Source organism: Anopheles stephensi, chromosome 2 (assembly GCF_013141755.1).
Source record: "Anopheles stephensi strain Indian chromosome 2, UCI_ANSTEP_V1.0, whole genome shotgun sequence".
Classification (NCBI taxonomy): domain Eukaryota; kingdom Metazoa; phylum Arthropoda; class Insecta; order Diptera; family Culicidae; genus Anopheles; species Anopheles stephensi.
Genome location: NC_050202.1, coordinates 39,238,808 through 39,262,793, shown reverse-complemented (window position 1 = coordinate 39,262,793; position 23,986 = coordinate 39,238,808). Strand labels below are relative to the sequence as shown.

General features: G+C 44.5%; 7 protein-coding genes across 17 annotated transcripts; 3 read left to right on the top strand and 4 right to left on the bottom strand.

Moving 5' to 3' along the window:
- The first annotated feature begins 8 nt into the window (after nt 1–8).
- On the top strand, nt 9–548 carry LOC118507818. The gene has a single exon (XM_036046896.1). The coding sequence runs from the start codon at nt 102–104 to the stop codon at nt 477–479; it is 378 nt and encodes a 125-aa protein (XP_035902789.1). The 5' UTR covers nt 9–101; the 3' UTR covers nt 480–548.
- On the bottom strand, nt 494–3,620 carry LOC118507803 (scaffold protein salvador). The gene is made up of 5 exons (XM_036046861.1): nt 3,187–3,620; nt 1,511–3,038; nt 1,162–1,343; nt 953–1,085; nt 494–882 (listed from the first exon to the last, which is right to left on the bottom strand). The coding sequence occupies exons 1-5, from the start codon at nt 3,272–3,274 to the stop codon at nt 840–842; spliced, it is 1,974 nt and encodes a 657-aa protein (XP_035902754.1). The 5' UTR covers nt 3,275–3,620; the 3' UTR covers nt 494–839.
- A 51-nt stretch (nt 3,621–3,671) lies between these two features.
- On the top strand, nt 3,672–4,733 carry LOC118507817 (calmodulin). The gene is made up of 4 exons (XM_036046894.1): nt 3,672–3,817; nt 3,900–3,930; nt 4,055–4,368; nt 4,471–4,733. The coding sequence occupies exons 1-4, from the start codon at nt 3,815–3,817 to the stop codon at nt 4,570–4,572; spliced, it is 450 nt and encodes a 149-aa protein (XP_035902787.1). The 5' UTR covers nt 3,672–3,814; the 3' UTR covers nt 4,573–4,733.
- A 273-nt stretch (nt 4,734–5,006) lies between these two features.
- On the bottom strand, nt 5,007–13,098 carry LOC118507816. 2 transcript variants are annotated; one of them, XM_036046892.1, is made up of 6 exons: nt 12,923–13,098; nt 12,052–12,229; nt 8,045–8,408; nt 7,867–7,957; nt 7,601–7,719; nt 5,007–7,464 (listed from the first exon to the last, which is right to left on the bottom strand). In XM_036046892.1, the coding sequence occupies exons 3-6, from the start codon at nt 8,178–8,180 to the stop codon at nt 7,313–7,315; spliced, it is 498 nt and encodes a 165-aa protein (XP_035902785.1). In that variant the 5' UTR covers nt 8,181–8,408; nt 12,052–12,229; nt 12,923–13,098; the 3' UTR covers nt 5,007–7,312. The 2 variants fall into 2 exon arrangements, with proteins under 2 accessions (XP_035902785.1, XP_035902786.1); XM_036046893.1 differs by lacking the exon at nt 12,923–13,098 and adding an exon at nt 12,313–12,434 and having other exon boundaries at nt 6,382–7,464.
- A 1,775-nt stretch (nt 13,099–14,873) lies between these two features.
- LOC118507814 (multiple coagulation factor deficiency protein 2 homolog) lies at nt 14,874–18,601 on the bottom strand. 8 transcript variants are annotated; one of them, XR_004905713.1, is made up of 5 exons: nt 18,198–18,596; nt 17,887–18,131; nt 17,662–17,810; nt 15,677–15,956; nt 15,510–15,585 (listed from the first exon to the last, which is right to left on the bottom strand). XR_004905713.1 is itself a non-coding variant. In XM_036046887.1 (4 exons), exons 1-4 carry the CDS (start codon nt 18,294–18,296, stop codon nt 14,957–14,959), a joined length of 687 nt encoding a protein of 228 aa, XP_035902780.1. In that variant the 5' UTR covers nt 18,297–18,581; the 3' UTR covers nt 14,874–14,956. The 8 variants fall into 8 exon arrangements, 7 of the variants coding, with proteins under 7 accessions (XP_035902780.1, XP_035902782.1, XP_035902781.1 ...); XM_036046887.1 differs by lacking the exons at nt 15,510–15,585; nt 15,677–15,956 and adding an exon at nt 14,874–15,150 and having other exon boundaries at nt 18,198–18,581; XM_036046889.1 differs by lacking the exons at nt 15,510–15,585; nt 15,677–15,956 and adding an exon at nt 14,878–15,150 and having other exon boundaries at nt 17,887–18,128; nt 18,198–18,503.
- Nucleotides 18,602–19,694: 1,093 nt separating this feature from the next.
- On the top strand, nt 19,695–22,213 carry LOC118507807 (sodium-independent sulfate anion transporter-like). The gene is made up of 3 exons (XM_036046870.1): nt 19,695–20,080; nt 20,169–20,830; nt 20,920–22,213. The coding sequence occupies exons 1-3, from the start codon at nt 20,005–20,007 to the stop codon at nt 22,048–22,050; spliced, it is 1,869 nt and encodes a 622-aa protein (XP_035902763.1). The 5' UTR covers nt 19,695–20,004; the 3' UTR covers nt 22,051–22,213.
- Nucleotides 22,177–23,943, bottom strand: LOC118507812 (zinc finger protein 287-like). Of its 3 annotated transcripts, none has more exons than XM_036046880.1 (2): nt 23,673–23,943; nt 22,177–23,524 (listed from the first exon to the last, which is right to left on the bottom strand). In XM_036046880.1, the coding sequence occupies exons 1-2, from the start codon at nt 23,726–23,728 to the stop codon at nt 22,342–22,344; spliced, it is 1,239 nt and encodes a 412-aa protein (XP_035902773.1). In that variant the 5' UTR covers nt 23,729–23,943; the 3' UTR covers nt 22,177–22,341. The 3 variants fall into 3 exon arrangements, with proteins under 3 accessions (XP_035902773.1, XP_035902775.1, XP_035902774.1); XM_036046882.1 differs by having other exon boundaries at nt 22,177–23,451; nt 23,673–23,910; XM_036046881.1 differs by having other exon boundaries at nt 23,652–23,909.
- Nucleotides 23,944–23,986: the final 43 nt, after the last annotated feature.

The window sequence follows — 23,986 nt, the reverse complement described above, 5'->3', positions numbered from 1 at the left end:
AAAAAACACACACACACACACACACACACACGCACTGACAGTCTTTTGTTATGAATTGGTGCTCAAATTATTGTTCACCTCGATAGAAATCGCGCAACGAGATGACTCTGTTCCAACAACCCCGCTGGCTGCGGAGATGGATCCGCCGCAGAACAAACCCAATCCCGATGGATCGGGCCCACATGTGGAAAGGACGGTTGAGCCTGTTCTACGCGATAGTAGCTTGGCATGCGTTCGGAGGCGTCTGTTACATGATCTATACCGGGCGCAATGATTGGGCCAAGTTCTACGGTTACAAAAGCGAGGAAGAAGCACAGCTCCCGCAGGCCATCCGCTTCGCCAAGCAGCTTAACCTGCCGAACGCGAAAGTCGTTAAGTTGAGCGGGATTACCAAGACGGACGAGTACGAGCTGAAGGACCTGGAGGTGATACGACCAGGCGTGGATGCTGCTGCTTCTGCTGCTAATGTAGAAAAGTGATGAAAAATTATGTCGTGAAATAATTACTTTATTTGTGTAAAAATAATAATTATAATGTATGGAGGGTGATTTTGTGTTGTTTTGTTCTCAAATACGATATCTACGTGTGACAGTGTGGTACACACCATCTAGCACAGTACAGTTTTCAATTTCAGTGGAACAATTCCGACAACTGAAGGCACTGGCACTGATGAATATGCGGCAAGCATATTTTCGTATGGGGCAGTTTTATGTGATGATGATAATGCATCTGCATTGCTCTAGAGATGCCTCGTGGCAAACGCAATTCTTCGATGAAGGAACTGTTTGATATCACATTTTTCTTTCCAAACACAGATACAGAGGTTCCCTCCAGTTCGATTACATCCGCCGAAGTTCCTGCATTCGCGAGTGTATCTGTATCCTGTGAATGAAGCGTGAAACGATGAGTAGTGAATAACTCGCTCGAATAGGCTGTTATGCTTCTTTCATACCTAATCACTTCGTATTTAGCAACAATAATGTTACACTCCTGGCGATACAACTTCTTCATGATGCCAAGGAAATCTTCAAGTTGCTGTAACTGAAACATGTCCCATTTGATGATGTGATCCTTCTCCGAGGAAGCTAAAATAGCGAAAGAAAGGGTCGTGTGATAACTCTTGCCGTTACTGTGGAAAACCATCGGAGAAAGTACACTCACACTTTGCGTAAAGAAACAGCCATTCGGGGACCTTTTCCGTGTTGTATGGGTTCGCCGGCACCAGGGCGCTATGACGCGGAAAGTGTGACACGATCGGTCGAGGAATTTCTACAGCCGGTGCATGCGTCAGGTAGCACGAGGCCAGGTATGGCAGAGTTTGTTCGCCTTGGCTTCCGAAATAGCTTTAGAGAAGAGGGAGCATTTTTTAAGTGCACATATTCGAATTAGAATCCGTTCTCACAAAGCTTTGCTAAACCGTGAGTGCGAATCAAATAAGCTCAAAATGAAAATAGAAATGGCAAGCCAAGAAAAGCTTCGCGAAATTGTGCTGCAAATAACATAAACTTACTTGAAAATTCCATACCGTGCCGCTTCTATTCTCTGCCAACCCGTCGGCAGGGCCTTCCGGTCGAGTGGATGAGCCCAGTGCGTGGTTTTCGTGTTATGATCAATGTAATACTTTCTCCCTCTTAGTGTATAATCCACCGACCAGCCAGGTGGCAGCATCAGTTCCTCTTCACCACTGTCGCCCTCGGGTTGCTGACCAGCGGAACCCTGTGTAATACTGCGCTGTCCCGGCACTGCACCGCCGGCTGCACCCGCCGCCCCAAGCCGAGCAGTACGCAAAATCACCTCCCCGTACGTCACGCTGTTGGGCTTGTTTGCACCAATGATCATGTTCGAATAGAGTGGTTGGGTAGCCTGCTGTAATGCTTGCGAATGTACATGCACCGGACTGTTGCTGCCACCCGTATCGCCGGCCACCGGCTGTCCACTGACGCAAACGTTCGAGTAGAGCGATTGGTGCGACGAGTTGTTGCTGTTGTAATTCTGGTATATCGTACCGGAATTCGTGTTGCTGTAGATGGGCGATTCGGGACGCCCGATCAGCTGGGACTGATTTTCATAGATCGGGTACAGATGATCCTGCTGTAGTGTGTCAGCTTGGTTCTGGGGCTGCTGGTTGCTCGACTGCTGCGGCGCAGGTGCCAGCTGAGGTGTTTGTCGGGTCGAATAATGTCTAATAAATAAGGTCTGATCGTTTGTTAAGCTACTTCCGGACGAGGTGGACGAGGCTATGGGACTACCGTTACGCATCAGATTTCCGTAGCTTTCAAACCCATTCCTATGGTTGTTCGCGTGATGTTGGTTGTACGATAGTTTGCGCTCAAAGTTGGAAGCATATCGTTCCTGTTGTTCTTGCTGCTGTTGCTGCTGCTGTTCTAGGTGTAGCCGTTGCTCCTGCTGCTCCTGGTGATCGAGCATCTCCAGCTGCTCTTGACGTTGCTGCTCCTGAAGCTCCATCTGCTGCTGCTGTTGTTGCTGGGCTTGGTGTTGAAGCTGTTGCTGCAGCTGCTTTTGCTCGTGTTCTTGCTGTTGGAACAGTTGCTGTTGCTGCTGTTGCTGCTGTTGCTGCAGTCGATAAAGGTTCGCTTCGCTTTGTTGCATCAAGATCTGATCGATCGTGTCGATGTCCACGTAGTTGCCGTGGCTATTGTTGTTTCGCACATCGTTCATCGGCAGTGTAAGGCCCATGCTGGTGGTTGTGTTTTTGACCAGCATCATGGGAAGCGGCTTCGCATTACCGTTCATCAGGCTAATCCCACTGGATGGGTCGTTGTTTGGGTTGATGTTGCCAAACTTGTGAGCCAGGTTTGGAATATTATTGCTAGGCGTATACTTTCCCTCATGGCCAAGGCCTCCCACTTTCGTCAACACCTTAGAATTACCAAACTTTTGCAGATTCTGTATGTTGCTGCTGTTAGCAGTCAGCGGAAGCCCCGGCGGTTGACCGGCATTGGAAACAATCTGCTGCGAGCTCCTTCTTGTTTTAGCGAGCTTGCTTTTATTCTGCTCCGCGGTCCACACGTTCACAGCTGCAATCGTACAAACAACAGTTTACATTCAATATTCTGCGTATCTATCTGCGGTGGGCAGGCTTACGGTCAGTGCTTTCTAATGTGTTCATAATTATTAGATAAACCCTAATTGACTTCGGCTTAGGACTATGCCGCCCATACTTACTTGGAATTTCCGGTGGTGTGTCTTTTTTCACGTATTTTCCTACCACTCCTTCCTTAATAGACTTATCCTTACTTTTCCTGGACAACATTTTGTCGCCCCGCACTGCACACCTCCACACAGCGATTGAATGCAATGATTTGTTTTGAATCGCTGTGGAACTATTTTTCCGTAACCATTTTACCGAAGGGGAACGCGTCGAAAGTACACAACCAGCAAACAAGGCTGGTTCACACAACGCAATCGTTTGACAGCACAATGCACCGATGCGTTCCAATCATCAGCATCAACACTTTATTTATGGGACCAAAAATGCATAGATTGCCGTACGGAAGTAGTATGCCGAAAGGAAACCTATATAAAATATTGTAAAATTTGTTGTTTTAGTTCATAATAGGATGCCTGCAGCACACACGTTCGATGATGCGTTGATGGTAAGTGCACGGTGTTCGCTGGAACGTCGATCGGACACAGCGATTTGACAAGCATTTCGCGAATCGTCGTCGTGTGTGAACCGTGCTTCAGCTGTTGGTAGTGGGCAAAGCTGAAACGAAGTGAAGCAACAAGTGATTTGCAAACATTCCGAGCGATATTTTCACATTTCCGAGCTTTACACCGTTCTTCCATTGCAATGGTTCGTGCTGTATCCGCTTTAAAGGTAACTAAAAGGTATGTGCAGTAATGATCAATGGAGGTTTTTGTTTTGTTCATTTCAGGCCCGTTACTTCAAGGAACAAGATATCGATGGTACGTGGACAGTTTTCTTCACTCTCCCTTATGGGAAAGTCTATTCATTGTTGCTGCTGGCGGGCCGCACACGGGCGTAGAAAAGACTGTTCGATCTACTAACTGGTGTCCCCTTTACTTGCAGAGTTTCGTGAGTGTTTCTACTTGTTCGCCCGTTCGGGCCACATAACGACGCTGGATGAGCTAACGGTCATAATGCGCTCGCTGGGGCTGTCCCCCACCATACAAGAGCTGACCCAGTATCTGAAGAAGAAAAATGGACGAATGAGCTTTGCCGATTTTCTCGAGGTCATGCATCAGCATTCGCGCGTGGAAAACCTTCCCGATGAGGTCGTGCAAGCATTTAAGGCCGGAGACAAAGCGGGCCGTGGAACGATTCCGGCCCGACAGCTGCGTCATCTTCTGCAGAACTGGGGCGAAGGGCTCTCGTATCGTGAGGTAAGTGTTCTCCCCCCTCTCTGGGGCTTATCTTATCTTTAATATGCGTTACAATTTAACACCTCTTTGTGATCCCCCGCTGTTTCCCGTGATCGTCCCTAGGTGGATAACATTTTTCGTGAAGCAAATGTGTCGAGCAGCGGTCATGTCCGGTACAGTGATTTCGTGCGAGTCGCTTGTGCTCCGGTTCCGGACTATTATTGACGACCAGTAGTCACATAAGTGGCGTTACATTCCATCCACTTTACACTTTACAATACTACATCTTTTTACGTTATTAGTTTGCTTACGAGACGGTTTCCCAAAAGCTGTATTTATGTTGCTGCAATAAGATATACTAAAATATACGTAATCACGAACGGTTATCAGGGTGCGTTACAATAGATAACTACATTTGTTTCTTTCAACTTGATATCACCTCCTTACATTTGCATTCTTTCACATTTTAGAATTTCGCCAATATGTGACCGTGCACCACTTCCCTTAATTATTGTTGATTTTTTGATCTGCTTTGCGGATTGTGAGAAAACGATACACAACTTTAGTCAGTTCGGGTTTACTTTATTGAAACTATCGTTTATCGGTCTCGAGCTTGTTCGTGGTGGATAGGGCGTTTACTTCAAATAATAAACTTTGCATGCGTTTGCGTTGCAGCGCCTTTTATTGTTTGCGATCCGTTTGTTCGGCCTTAGAATGAATGAACTCTTTACGGTATTACAACAGTTGTTATCGTTGTTTTCAATAAAGTAAACTATAATTCGTACGCCCGAAAAAGTGCTTCGAGCAACACTTACCTAGGTATTTGACTAGAGAGGATTTAAACAAGCAGTGTCGACTGCTGCTGGTCCGATTGTCAACTAGTATTGACTGTAAATGTGTGTTTGATTGAAATGTATAAATGTGGCAAAATGCTACTTAACGGTAAAATTTGCTCAAAGTTGTTTCTGCTCGTCCTCGTACCCCCCATATCAAGTGCAATTTAGGCGATCCTTTCCGCCGTGGCTTGTTAAAGATAGAATTGCACCTCAAAATGCACAGTACGTGAATACCGGTAATAAAATTTGCAATTTTGGCGATGCAGAAAACTGTGCACAATGCAAGATTTCCAAGACTATTGCAGCAGACGACAAACTGTAGGCGATTATTGCATCCGGAGAATTGAAATCTTAGAGTAACTGGTCGTTTCGTAACGTGTAGTAATGCAGTATTCCTGTTGTGAACCCTATACATTTGAATATTTGCTATGTCTCACTATCACAAACAAGTTTTGCTCATGTCTTAACTCTTGTCTCACGCTACTGAAAACCCTCACAAACTCTGTTTGCACCTACTTCTTCAAATTCAAACCAATTACAACATATTCGCCTAGCTGCGCCTGCCCGAAACGTGCGCGGCTGGCCAACATTAGTGCCAATTGCATTCGCGCTCAACCCCTGGCAAAAATGTACATCTGCTTAGTTCGATTAATATAAGGGTGTTTTATGATTGCATACCTCGTGTTTGTGACTCGTGTTTTTACAACTAATCACAATATTCCTGTTGAAGGTAGATACGATTTGCAAGTAAAGATTTTGATGCCTTACGTTACCGGATCTTCGGTGTGTCCATCCCGCAGGCCAGGCTTTAAGGTAGATGGAACTTAAGTTTATCATTTTCAATTGCTCACCTACTACGCCCACAATGCCATCAGAATCATTGGAACTTGAGCTCAGGAGACGCAGCTTCTGAAACAAGACGCGCTAGATGCTGGTGGCAATGTAAAATATCAAGTTTTGTTCAGGATTATGCATGGTTGCTCGATATTTGATGGCAGGCTCCTCACTCACTCCTCCACGGGGGCCCGGATGACAAGAGTTAGAATTTGTGTTATAAATGTTGTTTTAAAGCTTTGTTGCATTCACATTTGGTTGTTTTAAAGTCCATCCGCTACATCTAACTTTATACCCCTGAATCATTTGTTCGAACGCGACTACCAACAAGCCCACATTTGTTTTAATCATTTTTTTCTTTGTGTTTTTCGTTGAGGCTCTAGTTAGTAGGAATATATGAAATACCTTACTTCTCGGCTTGTTTTTGCGTACGTGATGGAAGTCGTAGAAAAATATGTAGAAATTGTTTTGCGTGTTCGTTATTCTCCTGACTATCGCTAACTACTAGTGGTTTGCTTAGGTTTTACGTGCTTTATATTGAACTGTGTGCAGCGAAGGTAGCGTATGAAAGTGTATGTGGCTGTGGAAAATAAGGGAAAGATGCAGCCGATTCTGCTTGTGCCTATTTTCTAAGCTATAGCAGTATAGCTTTCAAAGGTGTATTTGTTATCAGCTACTTTTGTTTAGAAAATTGGTAAAAAGATTATCGTTTGTGGAGTAGGAATCAGTCACTCTAAAGCGTACGAGTTTGGTAGTCCAGTGTGCAACAGAACCGACAGCGTCCCGATTCAGATGCTGGAATACTAACTCTTCTAGTTTGCAAGAAAACCCGTGCAAGATAATGTTTGGTGACTGTCTGGTGTCGCGTCCAGACTCCTACCAAAAGTGCTGAAAGGGGAGAGATGGAAGTGATCGTGTACTTGATTCTAGTAGCATCAGTCGTTCGGCAGCTACAACGCCAGGCCAGGCGCTCAATTCAAATGTTGCTATGAATGTGTAGTAAAGAGCACATAGGATTAATCCCTGTACTTACGAGACCATATCCGGTTCGTACGTTTGCGAAGGAGAAGGGTTTGGCGCAGTACATACCGCGACACGATATGATTAATCATGTTACTAGGGACGTTGGGATGGCTATTTCGGTGTTATTGGTTTTTTGCTCAGTAACTTTAACTACTTTAACGAGGAATACCGCACCAGGGGGCAGAAGTTTAGGGTGGGGATAGGTGGGATAGGGTAATGTGCCAAAGTATGTATCTATAGCGTAATATCTAGTATTATGCGATCCACAAAATTCATGGAGTTTTGTTCTTGTGCGCTCGTCTCTTCTTAAATCCACCCATTTGCTTCAGGAGCTGCGAGTTTTCGTCATCATTTTCTGATGCAGTCCGATGCTCCCAGAGCCGTAATTTACGGGGAATATATAACAAACCTACAAGTGTTATTGCTGAAGTTGAGAAGGGTAAAGACAGAAAGAAGAAAAGCAGTTAGACGATCGAAATAAAATTAGACGATTAACAAAATGTAAAATAAATTTACAAATCCTAGCATTAGATTAAGTTTGCCTAAACTACTATACTTACAGTTTAGGACACACGGGAATATAACGTAAAAGTTTAACGTAGTTGAGCGGAAATACAAGGCCTCGGTTATGTAGAGCATCATCGTTATTGCTAATGAGCATCCTCCCATACTAACAACTCTGGAAAGGGAAAGAGTAAAAGAACAACAATGTACATTTTGAAAAATAACACTCCATCAAGTTTGAACAGAATATGACTTCTCACTAATGTTTCTTCACATGTAATTGCATAAATTGAGATCAAGGCAAACAACATGTTTAACTTACGCTTTGTAGTGTATATACAATGTGCAGTGAACCAATGCGACTGCTTTCAATATGCAATAGATTCCCAGTATCCTAGAAATGGTATAATCGCCTGTGTAGGATGAAGAGAAACATTTATGAAAATTAGCTTGAACATTAAATAACTGAATTAGAGCAAACAACAAAACATGGTACTTGCCTTCAATAAATTGTGTTTCCGAGTGATCGCCCAGAAAGCTCCGTCGCTCGATGTAACATCGGAAGGCCGTACCCAAATCCATGAAGGCCACAAATGCGATCCATCCGCGAAATGCATACAACAGTTTCCGCTCCATTGTTTGCAACTTTTTTTATTTGAATCGTTTGAAGTGAACAGTTTAGAGGTTTCGATCATCGGCGGAAGCTGGTTTCACGTCCGCTGTACTTTTGATACACTTGCAGGCACAGCCTGTTCTTTAGTAACGTTCATGTGTTCAATGTTCGGCAGAAGAGTGATCAAAACTCGATCGATGTGCACACAGTTGTTGGGGTTGGTACTTTTTGTGGTAGTAGGATGCTGTAAGCTGGCAAATAAATGGATATAAAATTAGCTTCGTTCCCTGCCAACCTTAGACCCTATAACACCAATCAAGCGTTTGATTTGCTGCTATCTATTAAGTGTGTCTTGTGAGAATAATGATTAATTTCTGCTGTTTTCCTTCGTTTTTCAACACTAATTCCAACCCTGTAGTTTATACAAATTAATTATATGATTATCACGAAATGATAAGCATTTGAAATGCCTTCTTGTGTCATACATCAAGAAGGTCAAAGACTACATAATTTATTTTTCACAAAAATAGCACAGGATCCGTCTCTTTGCATCGGCTTTTTACTGAAAGAAATTGTACCATTTCTTATGATTGTGTTCGACATCAATGGAGACGCCTGGTGCCTTGTAGCATTGTGCTTTGTAGAAATAAAAGTTTAGGAGAATATTTTTTTCGTCTACACCGTGATATCATGCTAAGCCTTTAATAGAATATTTTTTACATGATATGCCCAGAGAAGATAAAAGAGTTATCTTCCCATCTTTATCTATTGCAATATCGTGTGCGATATCACAGCCTAAGCGCGATCTTGTTCGAATTCTAATATTAAGAATCGCAAAGACCGGGTTGAAATTAAAACAAAAATCATTTTTCGCCTCTTCTTGGTTGGTCCTTTGACAGTAGATCGTAACCATGACTGGCGTAAAAATAAATGCTCATTTTTTTCGAGTTTTTTTTTCGAGGTGATAAAATTCTCCTTCGTCTGGGCTAGAATTGTTATAAGACTTTTCGACGCACTCATCGCCAAAAAGCTATTTTTCATGATCGCCGTTGAGCACTCATTCGGAATGATTGCTAAATGGACGTATTTATCTCAAACATAGACGACGAGTTATGTATGACGATTCTTTTGTACGTTTCTCCAGAATTGAGAAGCTAACCAATAGTCAGGATGTCTCTCATTATTTTGTTAACTTTTTTCAAGCACGCTCAAATTTTTGACTGCAGTTCCTTGACATTTTCTTGCACGTAACTGCACGTTGCTTCTTCATAACTGCTCTAAATTCAAATATTTATTACAATAATTGTCAGTACATAAAAACATGAAATGTAAAACGAAAGACTAGATGGGTTCGATCCGGCCTTTGACTCAGATTTGCAACCAACTGAGAGTAATCCTTGAATTGAAAGAAAGTCTTTAATTTTATTACAGTTAGTAGGCCTTGTTTTCCTTGGCACTACAACCTCGAGAGGTCTCGGCCTGCTATTTCTGGCTTTCTGTGACTTGATTTTACCCGTAGCCAAGTAGTCAGCCCTGCGGTCTACGGGCGGTCTGGATGGGATTTGAACCCCAGCCCTGCTGTGTGAAGACTGGCACCGCTGTTGCCTCTACCACCGCCCAATAAAAACAAATTCATAAAAGAATATACAATGTATAGTTTGGTGATGCACAGAACAAGCCACCAGACATTGTGCAAAACGATAAGTCTTAAAACGGGTAACTATGTACGCCTCAACAATATACAAAGTCAAACAAGCAATATATGCGACCACAAGCACTGCAAAACGACTGATTCCACAAAGTGATAGTAAAATCGAAAGTGTCTGCCTCTTCCTACCAAGGATACTTTACAACATCCTTCAAACCAGCCCAGGGTGATTCGAAAACAAGTTTCCCACGCTTTGGACGTCGATAAATCAGACCGGAAATTTGCCTTGCATGTTAAGGAAGTGATTCATTAGCCGGTTGTAATGGTTCTTGCAGTGCTGCAGTGTGTGTTTTTCTACCTTACCTGCTGAGTAGCGAGTGCCTGTTGTGAACAACACCATGGCACAGAAAGAGAAAGAGGGGGAAGCTTAAAACACGGCAATGCAATAGCTTACATCGCTTTAAAAAGGGCTTAGAATTTCATGCCCCCTGCTGTGGTACGTACCATGGTGGCATGAGTTGTTGGACGTTGTCCAACAGTACCTACGCTCGTTCGTGGAGTAACCATACGGTGAATTTTCAATTATGGGTGTACTTGCTTCCTGAAGAAGTGAGCAAGGTATTTTATAATCACAAGTTGGAACGGCAGTTGACATCAATGCGACGGAAATCCGAGTTTACAGCGCAAAACGGAACCATTTAATCAGTAGAAGTGAAGGTAGTACTTGTTAACATAATAAAGAAAGCGCTCTTTCAACCCTTTTGCGTTGAGAAGTAAGGTGTGTTTTATGTTGCAGTTAATTAAAGTCACGGAAGGCCAGAAATTCCTCGTCCTTTATTGTGACTGTTGGAAACTTTGTAGGGAAAACGATCTATCAGTTGGAGAGAAAAGAAGAAACATCGGAAAAAGGGAGGTCGCGACTACCCGGCGGGAATCAGGAGGATCAGTCACTAACAGAAGTTGAAACTAGTTGTACTAATTTTATGATTTCCTTAAGTAAACGATTTCCAAAAAAGTTCAATCGCGTTTCAACAGTGGCTGTTTTGTATATTGTTTGGGTTCAACCGATCAATTGGGACGCAGAGTTGCAGTTGCTATGCGTTCATTACACATTGTACAGCATCTGTTAATTAACGGAAATCATTAGTACTTGCTTAGACAGATTTGTCAAGAAAGTTGACGTGTTGACATGGTCCAAAGTTGTCCTCCCTGGTGTGGAGAACGAGCAGAGTTTATTAATAACATAAGTTATGTAATGTCTCTCCCATGTCTAAGACCGACTATCAGACACAAATCGGTAATTGGTAAACGGTTTTGGAGACAGGCCAAATTCTTCTTCATTAAACTTTTTCATCAACTTCATTCGGTTTTACGTCTCATTTGGCATTTGTAAGGAAGCGGTCACCTCTCTAGGATCACTTCATACTCTGGGGCGTTAGGATCGCAACAGTCAATGCATTATGATTTCATCTTTTTATGGATAGATCTTTAATGGCTTCTAATAACTAAATTAATAAGTAATGTGTTGCTTAAGAAAAAAAAACCGACCTAATACAAACTATTAATCAAATCTTTTGTTCTCAGGATAGGACAATCGTACAGATAACGATACTAAACGCTAATGTTTGAAATATAATCTCTCAACAAATGGTTTGTTTTTTTTATCAACTGTTTTGTCCTTACGGCGGGCGTATTTTTAGTGGCGATTGCTCCTGGCCGGAATGTGCAAAACAATGCCGTAAACACACGACTCTATCTGTTCTTGTGGGGTTCTGTTTCTGCCATTATTGCTTTCCCCTGCCAAACTGAACGACAAAGCACCAGTTTCATGGTGTACCAAGCGCGAAACACGAAATAAAATGGACACAAAAATCCGTGATCATACCAGCACACCAACGACTAAAAATAACAGAATTTAACATTGCTCGGTCGGTACGGTACGGCGCGTTATCAGCTTTGCATTGAAGTAGTAACAACACGCGCTGTCGGAAGGGTTGTTGAAAATTGCCAATGTCATTTGCCAACCACCACGCCGGTTATTAACATAATTGGCAGTGTACAAACAAACCGGCAATGAAAGGTAATGGTTTGTTTTAAATTTTGAGCATACGTTCGCGTAACGTGCCCACGAGCCGATAAGCGGATAATGAGCCCTATTGCCCGGTGGAAATGTTTGATACACTTGGTTACTTGGCATCTGAATTGTTGTGCTTGGCGATAACGAGGAACTTGTCGCTGTACTTTACCTGTCCAAGGGGGCACGTTCACACATGTAACGAGTTTGATCCTGAGTGTCGCGTTCTCGAGCTACGACGGGTGAGCTAGTCCTCACTCAAGTACGGCGTTTGACGGCGGCTATGTGACCGATGTTGGGAATCACGAAACACACCAAAATCACTAATTGTTAACGCACGTTCTTTTATGCTGCAATGGCACGATGCGGGGATTGCATGAAGAAGAAGAAGAAGAAGAAAAAATCCACCTATAATACACACACATATACGCACAGGTTTGGTGTGACTTGAGGAGCAAACACACGTTCGGCCTACTACCGCGGCTCAATAATATCGACTGAATGTGTGTGAGAGCGAATGCAGGAAAAACTGAGAGAACGGGGGAAAACTTCTCCAAGTCTCAGCGTTTTTCGGTGTGTTGTACCGTGTGGCTCATCTTCTCACCAGGCACCCGCGAATGGTTTTTCCTTCACTAACAATAGCTTGTCCAGCCGGTTGTTTCGCCTTTTACGCTACCACCGCCAACTGTGGTTGGGACACTTGGTCACACAGTGGAGGAGTGTAAATGAATTTTCGAACCAAAGAATTCACGCCGGACAGAATTCGCCTTTTTTGTTCGCAGCATCGAAAAGTACAGATCAATTTAATTCTTGAACTTTGCTTTAGCAACCTTCCGGAGGCCTTTTTTTCTTCTAGAATGGCACTTGGAAACTGATGACAAGTTTATGACACTATCTCTGCACTACATCACCTGCAACGCTAAGGCAATTGCGCTTGGGAAAAGAGTGCCAAACTCTGGTAAACCACAACGAGTTACAACAGTGAGTCCTAATAGGGATAAGAATCGGTTCGAGTTTTTTCCACCACACTGCCGTCTAGATACCTGGACTAGCAACAAAAAAATAACACGCACAGGGCGAACGCAAACGCAAATGCCCTTTGCAGGCCAGAACGTTGCAGACTGCGGATTTGAACTGTCTCATTCCCGGAAGAACGAGGCGATGAAATGCTGACAGTGCTCGGGCATCCTGAACCACCCACGAACAGCAAACTGGTAGTATACAGGCATCGCACATCACGATAGCCGCCGGAGAATGGACTAGGGGACCAGATGCGCGCGCGAGAGAGAAGAGCGCGAGAATCCATTTATGTCGCAACATGCTTTGGGCCTGACTTCGGAATCGTGGGTATGGTAACGAAATTTAATGGTTTTCGGTACCAACGACCTTACGGTGCAGAGAGAGAGAGAGAGAGAGAAAGAGAGCCAGCCATGCCGGCAAGTAGCGTGGTCGAAGCAGAGAAAAGTGTTGAATTATTCAGCAACACAAAAAAAGGGCAGTGGGCAGGCGTACGAGCGTGGTGCAGTGGAACTGTGTCAGGGAGGCGACAAACTGTAAACGTACTATGGAGTGTTAATGATTGTCTGATAACAGTAATGCAGAAAAGACAATTTTGATCTTATTTTAAAACTTGAATAATGTGTCACAAGACATTCAAAAACGAATCTTAATTTACCCCGAACGAAATCCTCCCGTACCTTCGTAGCATAGTTTGATCCAAAAAACACAATTTGGCCGTAGTTGAACCACGCATACAATTAAGGCAAAACAGCTGACTGACGACGTCGGCGGATTTGGCGGATTTCTCAAATGCGCTCAGTACAACACGGCAGCACATCGTTACCGAACGGAGCACGCGTGCGCATGTTATTATGTTTCTTCTCGCAGCAAACTAACGTGCCAGTGCCAGTGGGCAGTGTTTCTTAAACTGACCCAACGGTCAATGGGATTTTAAAGAATTTTAACATTTTAATAAAAATCAATGCATAGATTATTAACATGCCGTCATGGCAAATACAATGTTGTGAGTGTAGAGTCTTATTCACGACTATATTTTGTTTATCAAATTGAAATGTTGACTCAGAACGGATTAAGTAAGCAATATTGTGAAGAGGTTTTATGTAGGTCGGGACAATATCGTGGGAGCATGTGCCGAATGCGATTTGTGGTTGGTCCTGTGAGCGCCAGTCTGGGTCAGCCATACTTGTTCGTATTCATTTGTGATACTAGTAATTACTCACTAGTCTTGCGCTGGTAAGATCCGCTAAGTGTACTTTGAACACAAGTAAAAGTTAAATAAAAAGTAAAAGGGTCAATAAAAATTACGAAAAAATATGTCATGGTGGCCGGCCAACACTTCTGGAGGACGCCAAATAATAGAAGGTCTTCTAAAAAAGTTCTGTTGTCAGCATACCGCAGTGATATGCTGCTATGAGCTATCTCAGAACATTATGCTCCTACTGGCAGGGACACCGTCACAACGGTTTTAGTTTCACTATTCTGCAACTCCATGTGTTTTCATCATTTGCACGCGCTCATACATCATCGTACATTCGTTGACGAAGTGCTACTCACCAGCATTGAATGCCTACGGGCATTGGCAGCTACGGAGCCATCCATCTCACTAGCGTATCACTTGGCAGTGTCTTTGCTTCCGCTTTGAAAGACTATGTTTGTTCCGTTGCTATTGGCGCGACACTTGTCCTATCGGTTCGTCTTGTCCTATCGGTATCGGTTGTAGCGCACGTTTGGCTGGCGGCTTTTCAACACTTGGTCGACATGATTAGAAATGGCATTCTTTTTGCACACCTATATCTCTTTATATATTCTTTGCTACCAGAGTGAAGTTGGGTCTGAAAGTTGCTTCAGTCTGCTACAATTAGCAAGAAACCTCACTATACATGATAGAGCCTGAAACAAATAATTTAACCTTATTCCTTCTCATCAGCAGTGTGATATGAGCAAATGTGCACCAAATATTTTATCACAACTGGATATAAATGGTATTAATTGTTTTATTACACTTAGCTACATTTGCACACCACTGTGTTTCACAGTATCCGCCCAGGTGTGCTTTACTATGGCGTTTGTCCATTTTCGTGCTGTCGATATTCGGTATATGTTATGAACCCGTCATGATCTTTGTCCATCATTTCCATTATCGGATCAACCAAGGATTGCAATGTAGCGTCGTCATACGGTTGAGCATCGTTGTGATTTTCGGCATGCTCATCGGCATGCTTTTCGCCGTCACCGTGTTCCTTTTCATTGTCTGCAATTGGCAAATGAGTAATTTAAGGAGGTTCAAAGCCCATATCTGCACGATGCTGCTGCACAATGCCCCTGTACCAGTAAAAACCCAAAATGCGGTGTTGTGTTGTTTGTAAATTTGCAGTTAAAATTTCCCACGTATATTGTGATGCACTTATTTTATTAGTATAATTGAAAAACAAAACAATTAAAAGATAAAGTTATCAAACAAAACCAAGTGATGATGTCACTGCCCCGTAGTATACATTACACCAAGGAAAGAAACGATTCATGCATTACTAGCGACGGGTTGACGAAAGCACAAACTCCGGCCAATCAACAACACCATCATTGTTGCGATCCATGTTTTTCATTACCGCATCGACAATGCCCGATAGTTGTTCGTCGGTATACGCAACGGGTTCGTGCTGATGTTCACCTTCGCCGCTATCTTTCTCTGAACGAGGAAACAGTGTTGTTAAAATTTGGCAGACTCTCACCAGAATAAACCATAGATGTGTGTATCGATTGATAGAACGGCCACATACATAGGCATAAGCACACAATGCACTAAGCATATTCCCACAACCGCTTACAATACCGTGCTGGTTTGGTTGCTCGATTTTATGCTTTATCACGCTTGCCCTTCGGGAAAATCATCGCGCCGATTTTCTTCCACACCAGACATCCGATACTCTGAGTAATCTACGAAACCATCGTTATTCAAATCCATCATCCGCATTACCGAATCTACGATATCTTCCAACTGTTCGTCTGTATAATCTGGCCGGTGCGTTCGTTCTTCGTGGTGTTCTGCTTTATCATCAGCTGCAAAGGTGGATAGTTTAAGGCTCGGCGAGCGGACTTTTCAATCGTTTCTACGCGTTTACAAGCAAATGGTAACACCCCGCACAGTTCATGACCGCCCCGATGAGACTTTTCGGACACACCGATGAACAATGACCGATGAAGGATAGCATAAGACTCATTTGTTTGTTGTAGTTGTTCGCAACAAAATGTAATTCTTCCCAATTCATTGCTTCCCTGCTGCCCTTTGCGACAAACAAAACTTAAACGAAACAAACACATACATATTCACAACACACACGTTCAAGCGCACAATCACTTACATTCATTAAAAAAAACCACAAATAAAAGTCAATATACTTGTGCGTGCGGCGGTCGTCTCTGCTGTTGTTTCCGAATGGCTGCTCTCATTCAAATCAATTTCCTGACACCCTGGTAGCTTTCGCGCTTTGACAACGAGTTAAATTATATGGAAATCACGCTTTTTACATTGAAACAAATGCAACGTGACACAAGATAGCGACTATTGTTTTTGAGATGTACTTAGTATGTAACGAAAAATCACAAATCAGACAAATTTGGACGAAACTGTAACAGTATACAAATCATTTGTTTGCTTCTCCATGGAATAAGACGACGGAAACTAATACTGGATTTGCGCTATTCGATAAACCTAAAAGGTTCGTATATTATTCTGCTCCGGAATGTGTCAATGTAAGATTCAACTCTTCAGGTTTAGGTGTAGAAATTCTGCTCCTCCGTTAAATCCAGGAAGTCGCTCAGTATCAGTGTACGAGGACCTACGCTTTTCAAGCTCAATTATTATCTTATCAGTCTCTCTCCGCTATAACGAAACCAGTTCTGTCAACTGTGATGAACGGAAACGGAAATACTAATGGTGTGGCTGCTGCTGCTGCTGCGGCTGGTCTTGCTGCTGTTGCTGGGCTGCTTTGTGCTGTGCGCGCACAAATTCCGGATAGTCGATGAAACCATCCTGATTGTGATCGTCCGAGCTAAGGATCGGATCTATCAACGCAGACAGTTCGTCGTTGGAGAATATTTTCTCCTCGTGCTGCGGGTGGCCACTGTTTTCTTGTGCCTTGCCTTGTTCTGCATCATTTACCACCACGACGAACCGTCGCGATGCCGATGGCGAGGAATGATAGGAAAATAGATGGTGTCCGTTTAAAGTACAACCGATGGTACGGAGGTGCAAAACACAACCGCGTGGTGGTAGGGTGGTAGTTAATACACGTTTTGTTTTCTTTTGTGCGCTGTTGTGTGTACGTGGCATTAGTAACAGGGGGTTGTTAAGAAAAAAAGGGCGTCCAGTGTCATTTCATGTAGCAGAGAAAGCCCGTACACTAACACCGGTTAGTAGTGTTTACTCTTCCATCACATGTACGATTACTTAAGCTTTTCCGGGAACGGCACGGTTAGCTTATACTTTGCAGTTTAACCAACACCACAAAAACAAAGAGTATGAATACCAGGCATGCAGGTTATAGCAATTATTTTACATTTAATCCAACAAGGGGTAAATGAAGCTCAAAAATGTCCATGGTCACAGTTGAATTTTCTTCGTCCCTTCCGTTGAAATGTCACTGCACATGATTTAGTGGCTATGGGTGGCAAAATGTACGAAGCAGCCGTTTTGCGAGGAAACACAAACACGCACAAAAAAGGGAACAAGAAAACCAAGTGGTTTGTTTGGGATGAAACTTACCGTGCCAATGAATGAGCGATTTTATAAGCTCGCAGCCATCCAGCTTGTTGTTGTTGTCCGAATCGTGCATTTTGAAGTAATGGAACTGCAGTTCTTGTTCGCTCATTTTGCTCGTATCAATCGGCACTTCCATATGTTCGGCAATGTGCCTGTAAATGGAAAGAACAAAGTAATGTTATTTTTCGCCATGGTCCCGGCTAACATATGGATAGGACAAAATCGTACTGTTTCTCTTGCTGTAAGTTTCCGGTATGAAGCACTTGCTGCTGGCCATGTTCACCATGGTGTTGCTGCTGTTGCTGCTGGTGTGGCTGCTGCTGCTGCTGCTGTTGCTGGAATTGTTGTTGTTGTTGCTGCTGCTGCTGGTATTGAGGCTGCTGTTGCTGCGGTGGCTGTTGATGATACTGCGGCTGCTGCTGTTGAGGAGCTTGTTGATACTGTGGAGGGGGTGGCTGATACTGTTGCTGCTGCTGGAGAAATATATTACGAACCGATACAATGAGTGACTATAGAGCACCATTGTTGACTTTACTTACATAATGGTTTGGATTGACACCAGGTGCTACACGTTGGCAAATAGTCAACGATGCAAGCTGCATCAATATGCCCAAGATTATCAGCACGCTCTGCTTCATTGTAACGTTGCTCCGTGAACACGTCGCGACGATGCGGCGCTTTCTATCGGTCCGGCAACTTTCAAACAAACTTTCACTTTTATCCAGCAGACAAACTATGCGCAGGCCAACCTTGTTCGATCTAATCCATGCAGGGAATCGTTGGCAGGTGGGTGTACTAGCGTGTTACTAGCAATGCGATACGTTGGGTTCTATGCGTGGAAGGTTAAAGGTCCGCCTTTAAAAACTCACGCATATACATTTCACCAAGGCTGGTATGGGAGAACCACGTAGGAACCGAAATTTGACAACAAGAAAGATTGTTTACGGATCTGTTTGACAGCGGAGGTGACAGCAAAATTCGGTGTCTGCTTATATTGCCTGTTGCAAAACTTTACCAAAACTCCAAATGTGTTGCTTCGGTGGTCGATGGGATTCGCTACGCAACAAATTGTGTGTAAATTATTATACGTTTTCCAATTTACTATATTTTTCAATTGACTTTTTTGTAAAACTTGTACAGAAACACGGTTTTTGCTAATTTTTCCTATAATTGCACTTCGGAGTCTCTTCCGTACACCACGTAGGCTCTTTGCGTGGCTGCTGAGCTTTTTGAGCTTTCCCGATTCTGAGCTTTCAACCAAAAGCCCAATTTTTTTGAAAGAGAAATTTACACGATCTCTTGTTTAGGTAAATATAAACTTGATTTGAATATGTATTTAAAAGTAAATGAATTAATGTCGGGATATGGATTGGTGTGAATTGTTCCGCAAAAGTGAAATAAATGCATAAACTGCTACAAAGTTGAACGAAAAGTCGCTCTGGGTCCAATATGCATTATTTAAACCTATATTCCTGCTGTACACAGACACTTGTTTTTTTTCTCCGTGCAATATGTACGCAGAAAAATCTGTTTGCACAGATTGTGTTTCGCCCCGAACGGCCCGACCGAAAATCTGTTCTATGGCTGATAAATTCAGGCAAACATGAGTCCAACTCTTTTAGTCTTCGTTAAGCAAGCAAAATGAGAATTTTGGTCGTTCCAGCGATACTTGTACTGATGTGTGTAGTGGCCTCCGCACTGGCGGTAGATGATGTGCAAACTACGTGCAAACTGTTTACGGCGAAAGTTGTGTCATCGATCGCCTGCAAGATGTACTGCGTGATCAAAGGCAAAGCTGGAGGATACTGCAACAGCGAAGGCTTGTGTACATGCCGTGCGGAGGATCTTCACTTTTTGCTGAAGCCACTAGTAAATAAAAGCGATTAGCTAAGTGCGGCTTACACCGGTTTTGGAGTTTCATTGTTTCCCATTCAAATATCACGCTCGGCCGATGCTGTCGCCCGAATCTCGTGCAGCTTATCGATCACCAGTGGTCCAACGGTCTTTCCAGCTGATAATGATTGGTGGGACAGTTTGCTGCGTCCATCATGAGAAGAGACACAGTATCTGACTATCCCAACGGAAGCACCACATTCGTACGCATCGTAGCGGTAATTGAATAGAGCTTATCACTGGTCAGCGTTTTCCGCCTTGTTTGCTGTTTTTATTGATGCGAAAGCGTGATGCGGTCCGACAGTTGCTTTAATCCAGTCCAGCTGTAAGCAATTATAGTTCATACTTTGTAACTCGAATGACAACCTGTAGCGACAACTTCGTCTGATAATCAGACTGACTGTTGTTCGTCGTCAAGGAAACGTTTCCGTCGTACTGAACCTGTTGCAGAAGATGTCAAAAAATGCAGGCAGTCCGGTGCAAGCAGAAATGCCGCGAGTGTCTCGATTGGTGGAGAATCAAAATGACGGTAACTATTGTAGATAGAGAGAGAGAGAGTTGGGAAGTGTTTTTAAAACGCCGATCTAATGTCCATATTGAATCGTCCCCACAAACAGAGCGTTTTATCAACTACGACTATCGAGAATCGCCACCGAGGGAAGTTTTGTTTTGGTTGCGACAGCGGGCCAGAGTACTATGGAGCTATTCGATGGTAAAAAAATGTCTTCCGGTACTGTCCTGGTTGCCGAAGTATCAGTGTTCGTACTTTCTGTACGATTTAATAGCGGGCGTCACCGTGGCGTTAACTGCTATCCCTCAAAGCATCGCGTACGGCATTCTATCCAACCTGGGCCCACAGTACGGGCTGTACTCGAACATTTTGGGCTGCCTGGCGTACGCTGTGTTCGGTAGTGTGAAGGATGTTACGATCGCTCCAACATCGCTCACCGCCATAATGGTGCAGGACATTGTGAAGGAGCTGGAGTATGGCACGGCCCTGCTCACATTCCTGGCCGCTGTGGTAACAATCTCCTTCGGTGCCTTAAATCTGGGCGTGCTCGTCAGATTCATTTCGATCCCGGTGGTGATGGGCTTCACTTCCGCTGCCTGTTTGACGATCGGAAGCGCACAAATACGCTCCCTGCTGGGCATTAAAACTCAAGGCAGGCGAAGCGATTTCGTTACCTCCTGGACAAACGTATTCACCCATCTCGATGAGGTCCGAACGGCCGATTGTGTGCTCGGCTGTTGTTCGATTCTAATGCTCTGTTCGCTGCGGGTGAGTAGTACGATATGCCTTATATGCAGGCCCGGATCAAATGAGTCCACGCACGCGTTTCGAACTGTTGTTGTTTTTGTTTCTTTCAGCTAACAAAAGACTTGGGCGAAGGCAGATGGCGAACTTTTTTCAAATACTTGGCACTGTTGCGAAATGCGCTGATTGTGGTGCTGGGAGCCACACTGGCATACTGCTTGACGACCGACACGGACAACCCCGTTTTCAATCTGACCGGGCATGTTCCGGCCGGATTGCCCAGCTTCCAGGTGCCTCCGTTTTCCTACACGAATGAAAATGGCACCGTGTACAGCTTTGTCGATATGTTGGGCGTCATGCGAACATCCATCATTACGATCCCGCTCGTTACCACACTTGAAATAGTGTCGGTCGGGAAAGCGTTTTCGAGGGGGAAAATCATAGATGCAACACAGGAAATGATCGCGCTCGGCATTTCCAATCTGTTCGTCTCGTTCTGCTCCCCGCTGCCCGTAGCCGGTTCGTTCACCCGTTCGGCACTGAACCACAGCAGTGGCGTGCGAACGACGATGAGCTGTGCGGTAACGGCTGTGATGCTGACTCTGTCTCTGGCTTTGCTCACTAATGCGATATTCTACATTCCCAAGACAACGCTTGCATCGGTCGTCATTTCGGCGATGCTGTTTATGGTGGATTACGAAGAGATCGGTAACATTTGGCGTACCAAGAAACTGGACATGATTCCATTTTTGGCAACCGCACTGGCATGTTTGTTCTACGAGCTGGACTACGGTATTCTCGTGGGCATCGGCATCAACTGCTGCATACTGCTGTATCTGATGTCCTGTCCGGGGTTATCGGGCGAAGAGATCCAGCTGGCTGGGCTGCGGATACTGCTGGTAAAGATTGATCAATCGCTCGCCTTTTCCTCGGCCGAATGCTTGCGTGACTGGATAATGAAGCGCATCGCGCAGCGTGATAACATCGATCTGGTGGTGATTGATGGACAAAATGTTCACTTTGCCGACACGACTGTTGCCAAGAACTTTGTCAACATCGAGGAGGATCTGAACACGCGACATATTCGGCTGCTACTATGGCGCTTCCAGTCCAACGTGGCGCTAGCTCTGTTGCGCATGCGGAAGGAGCTTTTCATCGGAATGCTGCGAGCAGATTCGCAGCTACAGGATGCCGTTGCGCGCTGGAAGTTTCTGAACCAATATCCACCGGAAGCCAACAATTGAATCGCTGCCAATGGAGCGCAAAGGGGAGATGCACCAAATTAAAGCAGCAAAAGTTAGCAAAATTATTCGTCCAAAGAAAATTATCCACCGGACAGGTGGCCAAGTAAAACCAGAACAAACTAGGCGTACAATAAACTAACTGTGGTTGGTTTTTATTCGAATATCGGTACTTGCATGCTTTCGTTCGTGTGGGAAACGAAAGTTAGTATTCCTCTCCGAAGTAGGAAACTGCAGTTTGGTCGTCCGAGCACCGTTGCACCGGTAGAAATAGGTGAATTTACCTTTACGGTGCTATTCTCTTTGCGCTAATTGCGTGCCTAGATGTGCGAGGTTGTCTTGAGGTTGTACGTGAGGCGCTAGTTGCGGGTGCTGAAGTATTATATTGTTTTGCTGTAAACTTGGTTGGTGCTGCTGTTGTTGCAGGTGATGTAGTTGTGCATGGTGCTGCAAAGAGCTTAAATTAAGGTTGTGTGCATTATGGCTCGGTTGGTGCCTCCGGTAGTCTTGCAGGCGCGAGAACACCCGGGGACAAAATTCACATTTGATTGTTTTTGGTTCTTCGGCAGGAGTGCTTCGCGGTGCAACGGCAACTGGCGGTGGCGGTGGCGGGGGTTTCCGTACCTGCTGGTGCTTTGCCATATGCCGTTTCCACTGTATGTGCTGCGAAAAGCAATCGTTGCATATCTCGCAGACGTACGGTTTCTCTCCCGTATGCGTTCGTATGTGGTATCGCAGATGATGGCTGTACTTGAATGACTTAGGACAGTATGGGCACTGGCGATCGCGCACTTCCTCGTGTACGGCTTTCATGTGTCTGGCTAGGGATCGCTTCTCGCGAAACTGTGCCAAACACTCCATGCACTGGTAGGGCCGTTCGTCGGCATGCTCCGCCAAATGGATCATCCATGCTTCGCGATCCGGGAAAAGCTTGCTGCATACCATACACCGATGGTCCTTACTACCGGCACTACCTTCTACCTCGGTTTTTAACAGCAGCGATGTGGACGACGGGTCGGTACTGTTGTGAAATGCTCCCATCAGTTCGCCAATTCCGTTCAAACTGGTAATAGCTTCCGCAATAATACTGCTCTCGGTAAGACAATCGTCATTGGTGTAGTCTTCACTAGCTCCCAGACCGGTACAGCTTCCTCCGCCAGGGGGGACAAAGTGTACACCGTCCTCCTCAGTCATTTCCACCTTCACCGTTATTTGCTCCAGCAGACCACGCTTCGTTCGGATGATTTCGTCACAGTGTTTACTTCGCTGCTGAAACTGGTGGATTTCGTCGAGTATCGATAGGCACGCAAAGCATAATCCAGCCGGATAGTCGTCCCGCACACTGATATGTATGCCGGCGCATCGTCTTATCTTTTCCGTCATTTCCCGTATCAGCCCTCCATGCTGTGGGAAGAGAGGATGCACATTGGTTTCGGAGAAACATAGTCGACAGTACGTCTCGGGGTTATCGTTCGGTCTATGAAATTGGCAGAGAAAGAGGGAAGATCACCGACATTAGCAAATGTAATCAGCGCCACCGCTTTTAAGGCATCGCAAAAAACGGGTGGGTTTTGTAGTGTAGCGGAGAGTGGTCAAAACAGCACCATTTGTGTGAATTTCCTTACACGTCTTCCCGTAGCTCGGACTCGGAACTGCCTTTCGTCTGTGACGTCGGTTCCATATTGCACTTGCGAATGGTTGCACCGCTTGCCCAATGCAGAGAGGTTTTGAAACCGTTGCCCCTATCCGGCCAAAACCCACGGGCAAAGCGATAATTCTCGGTTTTGCAGCCTGTTCTATTCGGAAAGACTTGGTTCGGGATGCTATCTATTTACAAATTGCATTTGAAGTATGGACAAGTTGTTTACATGTCATCACGAGAAAGTCAAGCGGAATGCAGTAAGGTGGGCGCATCGCGTACGCTCAAGGTACCTCTAGC

What these genes read in the sequence shown, in the direction of transcription:
- LOC118507807 (XM_036046870.1), top strand. Translation starts at nt 20,005, where the DNA reads ATGTCAAAAAATGCAGGCAGTCCGGTGCAAGCAGAAATGCCGCGAGTG. An exon ending in GGTGGAGAATCAAAATGACG is followed by an intron (nt 20,081 to 20,168) that starts GTAACTATTGTA and finishes CCCCACAAACAG; the next exon opens with AGCGTTTTATCAACTACGAC. An exon ending in TAATGCTCTGTTCGCTGCGG is followed by an intron (nt 20,831 to 20,919) that starts GTGAGTAGTACG and finishes TGTTTCTTTCAG; the next exon opens with CTAACAAAAGACTTGGGCGA.
- LOC118507812 (XM_036046880.1), bottom strand. Translation starts at nt 23,728, where the DNA reads ATGGAACCGACGTCACAGACGAAAGGCAGTTCCGAGTCCGAGCTACGG. An exon ending in TCCGAGCTACGGGAAGACGT is followed by an intron (nt 23,525 to 23,672) that starts GTAAGGAAATTC and finishes CCAATTTCATAG; the next exon opens with ACCGAACGATAACCCCGAGA.
- LOC118507817 (XM_036046894.1), top strand. An exon ending in CAAGGAACAAGATATCGATG is followed by an intron (nt 3,931 to 4,054) that starts GTACGTGGACAG and finishes CTTTACTTGCAG; the next exon opens with AGTTTCGTGAGTGTTTCTAC. An exon ending in AAGGGCTCTCGTATCGTGAG is followed by an intron (nt 4,369 to 4,470) that starts GTAAGTGTTCTC and finishes GATCGTCCCTAG; the next exon opens with GTGGATAACATTTTTCGTGA.
- LOC118507803 (XM_036046861.1), bottom strand. Translation starts at nt 3,274, where the DNA reads ATGTTGTCCAGGAAAAGTAAGGATAAGTCTATTAAGGAAGGAGTGGTA. An exon ending in CACACCACCGGAAATTCCAA is followed by an intron (nt 3,039 to 3,186) that starts GTAAGTATGGGC and finishes GTACGATTGCAG; the next exon opens with CTGTGAACGTGTGGACCGCG. An exon ending in GCTGTTTCTTTACGCAAAGT is followed by an intron (nt 1,086 to 1,161) that starts GTGAGTGTACTT and finishes TCGCTATTTTAG; the next exon opens with CTTCCTCGGAGAAGGATCAC.
- LOC118507818 (XM_036046896.1), top strand. Translation starts at nt 102, where the DNA reads ATGACTCTGTTCCAACAACCCCGCTGGCTGCGGAGATGGATCCGCCGC.
- LOC118507814 (XM_036046884.1), bottom strand. Translation starts at nt 18,296, where the DNA reads ATGAAGCAGAGCGTGCTGATAATCTTGGGCATATTGATGCAGCTTGCA. An exon ending in GTGTCAATCCAAACCATTAT is followed by an intron (nt 18,132 to 18,197) that starts GTAAGTAAAGTC and finishes ATATTTCTCCAG; the next exon opens with CAGCAGCAACAGTATCAGCC. An exon ending in ATCGCTCATTCATTGGCACG is followed by an intron (nt 17,046 to 17,661) that starts GTAAGTTTCATC and finishes TAAATGATGCAG; the next exon opens with AACAAGGCAAGGCACAAGAA.
- LOC118507816 (XM_036046892.1), bottom strand. Translation starts at nt 8,180, where the DNA reads ATGGAGCGGAAACTGTTGTATGCATTTCGCGGATGGATCGCATTTGTG. An exon ending in GGAAACACAATTTATTGAAG is followed by an intron (nt 7,958 to 8,044) that starts GCAAGTACCATG and finishes CATCCTACACAG; the next exon opens with GCGATTATACCATTTCTAGG. An exon ending in ATTCCCGTGTGTCCTAAACT is followed by an intron (nt 7,465 to 7,600) that starts GTAAGTATAGTA and finishes TCTCAACTTCAG; the next exon opens with CAATAACACTTGTAGGTTTG.